This window comes from Temnothorax curvispinosus, unplaced genomic scaffold (genome assembly GCF_003070985.1).
Source record: "Temnothorax curvispinosus isolate PA1 unplaced genomic scaffold, ASM307098v1 QBEX01017430.1, whole genome shotgun sequence".
Lineage (NCBI taxonomy): Eukaryota > Metazoa > Arthropoda > Insecta > Hymenoptera > Formicidae > Temnothorax > Temnothorax curvispinosus.
The window spans coordinates 10,387-21,144 of record NW_020227210.1 but is presented as its reverse complement, the minus strand read 5'-3'; the positions used below and the strand labels follow the sequence as shown (position 1 = coordinate 21,144).

The following is a 10,758-nucleotide window of genomic DNA, read 5'->3' as shown; positions in this document are numbered from 1 at the left end:
AACATGAGTTCATCTCCTTAAAATCCTATAATTTTCATTAAATTTCAAATAATTAACAACACACACCGAGCATTAACGTTAATTAGTAACGCCTTCCAAAAGCTTAATTAATAAAGATCTTCGAACATTTAATTTTATTTACTAATTTGATAATCATGCGTCTGCTTGAGTTTCTGCTAAGGATTTCTTTTTCTACAATTTATTAAGTTTCGCATCTCTATTTCTAGAGTTTTTACGTTTTACAATGTAACAGATTCCATAAAAGTCCGTTACATTGACGATGCTTTTATATTGCGGCATAATGATATACGCTTCACTAATGTACTGACGTACTTTATTTAATTATACTCCTATTCAACTTTCCGTCGAGATAAAATCGTAATAATGTCGACGTAACAACGTCACTTAAATTAATCATGGTTACTAAATCCCACTTTATCTGAGGTTTTATTACGGCTATTATGTAAAGTTGAAAAAGTAAACGTTCTCTGATTTTCTCGGTGCACAGCTTATAATAAGATTTGTAACTACTTAGATTGTTAGATTGCCGTAAGTAAAAGTCTATAAAGTCTTTATGCCGAAATTTTCACCTTGATGCTCGACCCTTATATTATACATTGTGTTAGATAAGAAATCGACGACGTTGCACAATGAAAAGTTGCTCTTATCTTCATTATCGGTGTGTATAATAAGAATCCTGCTTAAATTTATACCACGAGAAAGTTGAGGCGACGAACTTTTAGTTCAAAGTACCGCGGCTTTCATAATTTATAAGAAGAAATTTACTCGAAAATCTTGATAACGTTATCATGTTACGCCGCGAAGAATCCATGTCACGATTTGCTTGGTATACGCTTCGTGATAAGAGGGCCGCTTAAACTTAATCGCCCGCAAGCCGATCACCACAGCCGCCAGCTAAATCGTTGATTCTACCGATTTCGCTAACGGAAAATCCGTTATGCCCGATAGCGTTCGCCGCTCGATAGCGTTCGTCGTTATCACGAAATCCCTGCGTTATACCCGTAAGAATGATAATCGCGTATAAGGACGAGAATTATGTGTCGCCCGCGGCAGAAGAGAGTGCCGTTTTCACCGTTTTCGCGCATTAACCCGCTGCTCTCGCATCCGGCGGAATCTGGTGTCGATTGGCGCGGATTAATTACAGCGCGTGTCCTGCGGAACGGGGGTACCGTTCGCCCGGTCGGTCCGCCTGTTTGCCGTATCCTGCTCGCCACTCGCCACGACGACCTCCACCACCGCCGACCGCCACCACCGTCACCGCCACCACTTGCAGGGGGGTTGGCTGCGCTCGTTGTGAATCCACGGGGTGGGGGTTAGCGTCAGCGGCAGCAGTGGGTGTTCGTGCAGGTGCAGGTACGCGGTACCCCCCACGACCATCGCCGCCGTCACCACCACACCAGCACCAGCACCAGCAGTAGCGACCACTAACACCATCACCATTTCCGCGACCGTCCCTTGCCACCCCCCCCCCCCCCCCGCCCTCGTTCTCTCACCGCGTTCTCGCGCGTGTATGTGCCTCGAGGCCCCAGCGTTTACCTGTATACGTATACGTACGCGGGTCTACGTCGACGAAGATTCCGTGCGGCCGGCGGGGTTCTCCGGCTCGGGGTGGTTCGATACGCGCGCGCGCGCACGGTACCGATGGGGGTTCGGTGCCGACAGTGCCGCCACAGCTCTCGGAAGAGACGCCCGTGATTTTGCACCCCCGCTCGAGCAGAATTTACCGGACTATACGACGAGGGTGCACCACGGCTCTCTCTCTCTTTTTCTCTCTCTCTTTTCTCTTTCTTTCTTTCCCCCTATCTCTGTCCTTCTATCTTTCTCTCGCTCGATCCTTCCCTCTTCTCTCGAACGTCTTCTCTCTTCACCGCGGACTGTCCCTCTTTATCGCTTCCGGCTTTTCTCTTCGCGTCTTCACCGTCGATGTGTACCCCTCGCCCGGCCGTTATCATTCGTGTCGCGACGACCGCCGTACCTCGCCGGATGACGAGTGACGAGTGAGTGCTGACCGTGGGGGATACCGCGGAGTCGACCGCGTTTGGTCTCGCCGCCGTTCCCGACGCCTCGTGGTGGTGGGTGCTGGTGATGATAGTGGTACGCTGATACGAGCCGACCACGCTGTTCTGCGAGAGCGCGATTGTGTGTGGGCGGACGCGCCTTCCCTCCCAGTTCGGCCGGTGTACACGAACAGCTTAACTAATCGCGTCCTGGCCGCTTAGTCGCCGACCGTTTGCCCTCGGGGTCCTCCTCGCGCGATCCCGCCGGTACGCGAACGAACGTTGAGAGGATCGGGGTGATCGACTGGCCAGACGACGACGTCTCGTGTGTTTCCGACGTGCACTCGTATTCAAATTTCACCCTCGCGCGAAACGGAAGTAAAAACGAGAACCCGCGAACGACCAGGAATAAGAACCCATCAGGGACGCGTTTCCGCGCTTCCGAACTGTTGATCAAGCCATCGATCGAGGGACCGCGATCGATTCGCAGGACGCTCTCGTCCACGACATACGACACGCTGGCAATATACGATTTACATGACGGTTTACGTGCCACAGTGACGTAGTTGATGATCGATGACGGCGCGAGTCGCGAGGGCTCACGTGGTCGACTTTCACTCGCTACCACACGCATATATTTACGATTAAATTCACCCGGACTGTCGGCGAAACGGCTCGGAGAGCTCCGCGGGCTGGTCGATCGCTTATAGCAGGTAGTACCATGACACTCGGCAGCCGTCGACATTCGGAGTGAGCTATGTGCAGGCACGGACTCCTTGACCTCTTAAAGTCGCGACACGACACGAGGAGTATACCACGCGAGTATGTGTAAACCGCTCTCGACGATGCGGCGAGGGTAGAGGCTCGTTGAGCGACGGTATAACTTGAGGGGGCTGATCCGATCGAACCTTCTCTGTGATTTCGAGAGGCTCGAAAGACACCGTCGAATCCGTGCCTTGCACGCGCTTTATCGTCGTGATCTGTCAAGACACGCAATGACACGCGTCGTTGTTTTCAAGCGGAATCACTAGAAACTTCAAAGTGCAGGAAACAGCAGGTTGCGAGCAGGTCAAGAAGTCCCCGCCGTCATCCATCACACGCGAACGCTCTCCGGCGTTCTTCCGCTATTGGTCGTCAATAATAAATGTATCGGATATTGCCTACTTATCTGTAATCTTAGCAAGTCACCCTAAGCTAAGATACCGGAAAAATAAACCATCGCGTAGTGTGGAGTTTTGCAGCACAGTGCATCGATATATGAATCTACGAAGCTGCTATCTTTTATATTGTGAACTTCCAACCTTGCGGCTCGCGTGATTCTACACGTTTGAAAAAAAAAAACACGATTTCTGTATTCAAAAAAATATTTCACGAGTGTTAATTGACGAAGGTGTAATCGAACGTGAAGTACAGTTTGAAAAAAATGTCTCACGCGAGCTTTCGTTGGCGTTGCGGCAGAAGTTGAGCCAGCGCTCCGAAATAGCCCAGATGCAATCGCAGTGATCGAAGCGTCGTACAAATCGACGAGATAAGTAAAGACAAATCGGCAGCCCGGAAGCGTTGGTTGGCACGATATATCGCGTAATCCCTTGCGTTTCAAAATCCTGCTGGTTGGTCAATCAATAACAGCGTGGTGGATATCGATCGGCAGCAATAGAGCACCGAAGGCGATCTAGCGATAGCATGAGGCCGACGAAAGTGGTACAGGATCGAAAGGGATGATCGAGCAAAGGTCCCAATGACATCTCGGCGGGGCGGGAGCGAGGGGTATAAAAGTCCTCCCAGCCCTCCGAGCAGCGGTTCGGAGGACAATGGCTTCACGAACCGACCCCGGGTGGCCGGGCTCTACGTGAAGAACTTGAGCAGAGAGGAGTTGGATGAGTTGGCCAAGGAGGGAATTTACGGGCCCACCGGGAATCCGAACGACCGACCGAGAGACGGCGGTAGTCAGAGGAGCCTCGATATTCCGGGAAGCAGCAGGGACTCGGACGATTACCTCAGAGGAGCGACTTCCAGAACACCCCAGCCATTCAGAAGATCCGGCGTCGCAGGCAGATATCGAGAATCTGCCGGATTATCGGATTTAGCACGGAGGGAACATCATGGCTCGCTCCCGATGGAAAGAGGTTGGTCGAGGCGACCGGAGGATCGTCCTGTGCAGGCTTCGCCGGAGAGGTCGTCTGCCCGTGGGTCCTCCGAGTTTCCTGCCGGCTCGAGAGAATCGTTCGTACGAACTAGCGTAAGTGCATCGCCCAGAGGAAGTTCCGTCGACGTGCGGATTGCCGGCGAGGATTCCAGGGTAGCGGCTGGGCCGCGCCGTTTCGGGGAAGTTCCGAGACGCCCCGAAGCACCCTCGCCCCGCATCTCTTCGTCGACGGGACCCAGCGGGGACCAGGGGCAATCGCCGCCACCGTACTCGGGTCTAAGTCCGCCTAAGTATACCGAGTACGAGGAGCCGAGTACGCGGCCATCGAAGATTTGCCCCAAGACTGCGACGAGAGTCTACCAAGTCGATGACGAAGAACGTCCAAGTTCGTCGCCGTACGAACGTCCGAGCTCGCCGTTGTCGGAAGAGAGCAAGGAGTATCCGCAAGCGGTCGCTAAATCGTCGGATACGCGCGCTGACGTCGACGTCGACAAGGCGGATGGAGTCACGAGTCCGTCGGGGACGGAAAAGCTGACCTCACCGGAGTCCAAGAAGAGCGAATCCCCGCCGATGAAGAGAGTTGGTTCCAGAACGCAGGACAGCACGAGACTGCGGCCACCGTTGGCCGGAACCGCCGGTACCTCCGCCGATTCCGGCACCGGCGATTCCGGAAGCGCGGAGATTCAGGCGGACGTCGTGACGCCGCAGGCCGCGTCGGGCGACGTTCCCGACACCAGAGAATCCAAGCTCGAGGGCAGGTCGTCCGGTGCGAGAACCCCCGGCAGCAAGGGCGGCAAGCAAACGGTCAAGCCGTTCACGAAGGAAAGCAGATTGGAGAACAAGAGTGTGCAATTAGTGCGCGAATATGGTTTTCAACCGAAGAGAAAGATGTCGGTGGAGGATGGCGCGCGCCTGCCAAACAAATTCGAACCGTTCCCGAACGATCTCTATGGCAGGCCATTGGAAGAGATCGACAATTTCATCTACGACGAGGTGAGTTTGCAATCTCGTGGATATATTCCCATCTTTATTTCTTCATCTTTAACTCATCGTCGAATGAAATTATCTACAGATAATAGTTTACTTTTTAAATCGTCTAATATATTTGCAATATAGATTGACGGAGGACCGTTACAACTGCCTGGAACCGATTTGATTCTTTTTAAAATGTTTTTTTTCTTAAATTTTTATGCTTAACATATTTAAAAGAAATTAAATCGGTTTAGTTGTAACATGTCCCTTGTGAGAGTTATTCAGTGTTAATTTCTTTAAACTATAAAAGAAATTTTACATATTGAGCTTCAGCGAAACCAGAGCGCGATTTCAGTTAGGTATAATAGCTGCCAACTTATCATAGTCATATCTTAAATTCACAAAGCCTCGGAAATGTTAAAGGACCACGCGAGCGAGGATCGTTATAACACGACGCCGCGCGATGCAATTTCAACCATCGCGTATTTCCAGTTTATATCGCCGAGTGTTGCCAGGAGCCCGAGAGCAAATATCAGGCGAACGTGCGCGACTTTCGTTTCTGTAAATAAATTTCTTCGACCGTAAAGCGAGTGAAACAAAGGTGGCGGGAAAACGGTAGGTGCATGACAGTAAAAAAGGAATACGAAAGAAGAAAAGAGAATCTGTCGGGTTAGGGAGGAAGGAGAATTGTACGTGTGTGCGCGGAGCAGACGAAAGGGACTTAAAACAGAGGTGGAGGAAAGAATTGCGAGAGAGACAAGAGGGTGGATGGTGCGAGAGGTCGGCGGTACTGAAAGAGTAAAGTGGCGATGAGAAAGAGAGAGAGATGGGGGGGATCTCACCAGGAGGAGATATAAAGTGAGAGAAAACAAGGAAGAGAAGCGAGAAGGTTCGGCGCGAGGAGGGCAACGGAAAAGATTAAGCGAATTCGCGCGCGTGTGTCCGTGCGCTGCACATCTATTTATATATTAAAAATCGATCGACCGCGACTATTCGTGACCTGTTCTCAAGTAAGGAACCCCTGTTGGATCTGTCGGGAGATTATGTGGGTCACAACACGTTGGATTCCTTCAATTACTCCCTCTTTCAGTTTCCCTTCGCTATTGGCGAGACTCACATTCATTGAGGAAAAAAAAACTTTGAATCTACATATTTCGCAAAATGTTCGGAATTTTATCGAACGACTCTCCAGAGCTCTCGAAGTATTTTATATTCAGACCTTTCGCGCTGGGCGCCAGTCGGTGAGAACGCCTCACGTTATTGAGCTATCAGACGTGAAATGTGAACTTAATTGTCGGTAATGCTCGCTTAATATGTCGGTATGCAATGTTCGCACCTTCGATAACATCTTAATCTTTTGATCAAGATCGTTTAAACAATCACAAAGATAAAGCGTGTATTGTACAACATTTACAACAAGTAATCTCTAAAAAGGGATGCGCATAAAGAGAATGGTACTTACCTCTCGTGCAATGTCTGTATCCGAGGATCCTTCGTCCTGTGCGTCATCCTGGAATCCTGTAGCGATCTGAAACAAAGAGAATTGTTAGATGAAAATTACAGTCCCGCATTTCACGCAGAATTTGCCGTATTATTGTAAATGAAAGATGCAATTTGCAAGTTCATAGTTTTAAGGTTAATAAATACGAATTCGGCTTGGCAATTGAACAAAAAAAAAAAAAGAGATCTGGCTATTAGTTTTATGATTTATTCTTTGAATTTTTCAGCAAAGCGAAAATTACCGCGGCAGAAAGATAAACAAACCTTTATATTTTTCTCGTAAGATTCTCGTTTGATCTGGCAAGAGAAAACTTTAGCAATTTGTCCATCGGAATAACGTAAAAATCGTATTAATGCAACTTCCATTACACGCTTGATCATAATTTGTAATAGAGTGTACGCGCACGAGCGTACTGAATTTTATTTATGATGCTGAAGTAGCGGGTCAATAGCAGCGTCAACACAGGCAGAAAGAAAAACCTCAAACTTCATTAATCTTGTTAAATTCCCTTTATATAGTAGTATGATTGGTATGAATATATATCACTAAATATATACTGTAAATATTCTTTCAATTTTTGTTCTATAAAAATATGACGTTGATAGTGTGAGTTAATTTTATAAAAAATACTACTCCAAAATCCTTTTTTTCCAAGAGATACAAAATACATTCCATTAAATTCCAACGTTAACTAATCCTTTCTAAAAGTAATACAGTTATTACTTCTAGAATAAAATGATAAGAGAGACGCGTAATGAAATTAATATAGTGTATAATATTTCAATTTTTCTTTTTCCGTATAAGCTATTGGATGTAAAATAAAATTATAAAATGTTCTTGTACTACAAAGAGAACTCCTCTGGAGATTTAATTACGAAGACAATTGTTAGAAGATTTCTCTTTCAAGATTACAGACGACAAAATACTGCAACATATAAGAATTACGTTAACATAATTTCAATTAAACTTTGCACTCGTAAATCATCGTAACGGACACGGTTTGTATCCGTTTATCCACAGTGCTCGAGTACCAGTTCAATACCGACATCAGCGTGACCAAGAAGAAAGACCTTTTAAGCCTCAGTAAGCTCGTTAGTTTCTTTATACGGGAGAGCAATGAATCTTTCTTGAACGACCGGCGAGTTGTTATTGCTCTCCTCTTACGCTCGCTTTTTCAAAATGAAAAGAAGCGAGCGTCATATTTCTTTCGCGCTATTCCCGTCGCAACCAGAGCAAAAACTACCGGTTCACCGGGCGAGTTAATGTATCTTTAATATCACGAAGCGCGGGTTCGAGAGAATAGAACATTCGGCAAGAATGGAAAAGCATTATTTATCGGATGCAACGCTTCGCTACCCTTAAAGAGTTATTGCGCTTTTTTTGGCGTCGCGATCTCCGCGGCGAGGAAAATCCTACGGTTTTTTTTTCCAGATCGGCCGGTATCATCATCATTATCAGATTCCACCCCGACCGCTTCTCTATGACACGAGTATGGTAAACTAGTTTGCGGTAATTCTGTTGATATACTCCCGTCAGCATTTTCCGTTGTATGATATATACAACCGTTGTGTATACCGGATCGCAAAAACGCGCCTCATAATTTCCATATAGTGGGAAAGATAACGTCGCATGTTGATTTTTGTGTGCTGCTATTGAGGTCTGTAAAACGATTCCGAAATTGAAACGTATTGAAATGTCTCCATATTATTATTGCAGTTTAATTAATTATTTATTCCATCGATTTGCGATATTTGCAACGATAGATTCTGGGACGAATATAAAAATTATCGAGTATTTTGGAGAGAGACAAATGCATATTTCAGATATTGACTGAGACGCATTTAAAATGGGTTAAATGATGAAGGAGGAAAATTTACACAAATTATCCGAGAAAAATGATCACAAAATCCTTTCTCTTAAAAGGAGGGAAAGTAACTTGGGTTGGTATAAAATAAATCGCTTTCTAAAACCTCCGGGACGTTTCGATTATATGTGCGTCTCCCCCCCAAGAAAGGCAAACATTTTTCCAACTAAATATAGATGAGGATACTGTTAATGTAATTGTCTCGCACCGAATGCCGAGTGAAGCCGCAAGCTTTCAATATCTAGTTTAGGCGCATCGTAGGTGGATCACGTGCGCGATACTTGATCCGCGACATTTCCATCGTCTGTCTACTGTGTACATACGCAAATTGACAATTCGGCAAGAAAGGTATACGGAAGAAACGACCCGAATATCGCCTCGCTATTATCTGTCATGAAATCCAAGAACTCTGTGTTTCAGAAAGAAAATGTAATCTACATTATTAAGTAGTCGGTCTCGTCTTATAATATTTATATATGTTTATCATGGTATTCGCGAAGATTTTGATATAAATTTCGGATTAAAAAATAAAAATTTTTTAATTTAAATTTTATTTAGTAAAAAAACGACAATTTAGAAAACTTTTATTTCTATCTACGCTAATCGTTATTAATTATGTATATAAAATTAATTGTTATATACAATTTGCTTACCTTCAAACTAATTTAAGATGAACTTCATTATAATATTATAATAAAGTTTTATTTTGGTGCTTAGGTATATGATGTTGGACATTTAATGTCGCGAGTTAAAAGCTTGTGTAAAACAATAAAGCGATGAAATGACGAAGCGGCCTTCAATGAAAAGAAGAAAAAATTAACTCGAAACTCGACAAAAATCTATAATTTACCTGATGGTACATGACTTCTAGGTCAAGCTAACAACTAAAGAAAATTGCTGAATGGCATTGATGAAGATACGTCACGTAGTTTCCTTTTCTGTTTCCTTTCAAAGTTATTTTGACCCATTTCTTACGGACTTCTTACGGAGTTTTATCAGAAATCGGAAATCTATTGCTACCGTCGTCAATTCGGTGCCTGCGACACAATTTTTACTAATTTCGCGCTGCTGGGTTAACTTTCACTTAATTATTCTTGATTCACAGCGATGAATAATTCTACCCTGAAACAGAGCTCGGCCAAATCCGATACATCCTCGAAATATAACACGTTCGGCAGGAAGAAAAATAATGGAGTACTGCGAAAATTTTAAAACAAAAATATGCATACGGAAGTGACGATAGCTTCTCGCTCGATTTTTATCAAAATCATTATTCGAATTAATTTTGCTAGATATATAAAATTGGTTTTACAATATCTTGAAAGTAATAAGCTTTTTATATAAAGCAAAAATTTTCAATTTTTAATTCTAAATTGTGCGTGACTACCCGCGATTATCTCAAAATTTCTGTCAAAGTAGAGTCTACATAGAATTTGTTCAAAATCAAGAAAGATTTTATTATCCATTTACAAATTTATTCCCGCAACTTACAAAACATCAGACATTAACTTTTCCATTAATCAGAAAATTTAAATCTACATTTGTATAAATTTAAATATTAAAAGATTTCTTTTATAAAGAAGTGATTTTTTTCGTTTATGCACCGTCAATTTAACATATTAATGACCGTAGAGCTCGGAATCGAATTAGTATATCGAATGTTGTACACCAAGCGAGATATCCCGCGACGCAAAGCTGCGTAAAATATCGATGATACGTAAAACATCAAGGTCGTTCAAACCTACGAAAGCTACGATACCCGTCGTCCGTTTTCCCCGTCGCTACATTTAATTTCCACGAGACACGTGATCACGCGAGCCCTTTGGAGCAACCTCACCTTAAGCGGCAGAGAAATTCGTACAAGTCCCATAACGATATTGTTGCGAGGAGAGTGATTCGGTCATTTTACTTGTTCCTCTCCATCCCCCTTTTCAAAAACGTGCCGTATACGAAAGGGAAACATGCCGATCCTAGCGAACGATAAGAAAACTCGGAGTCGTTCATTAACCGAAGCGTTCGCTGATAGAAACTGAAAAGAGCTTATCAACTTACTAACTAAGCGAAAATTCGAAGTGCTTTAATATCACATTCTTATACATAATTGTTTTATTTGCGACTTAAGAGATTTTTCAAATTAACAGTTTATAGTTATTTATAATTAAATAGTAATACTAGAGGCAGATTTAGATTAAATACTAAATATAATAGATAAATCCTTCATTCACAATAAAAAAAAATGACTGAATAAATTGACTTT

The 10,758-nt window shown here is 44.3% G+C and overlaps 1 protein-coding gene across 1 annotated transcript; it reads left to right on the top strand.

The window, feature by feature from the left end:
- On the top strand, positions 1-5,157 carry LOC112467490 (collagen alpha-1(II) chain-like; the record flags this gene model as incomplete). The annotated part of the gene is made up of 1 exon (XM_025036136.1): positions 1-5,157. A coding segment is annotated over exon 1 (1,401 nt), but the record flags the coding sequence as incomplete, so codon positions are not given.
- Positions 5,158-10,758: the final 5,601 nt, after the last annotated feature.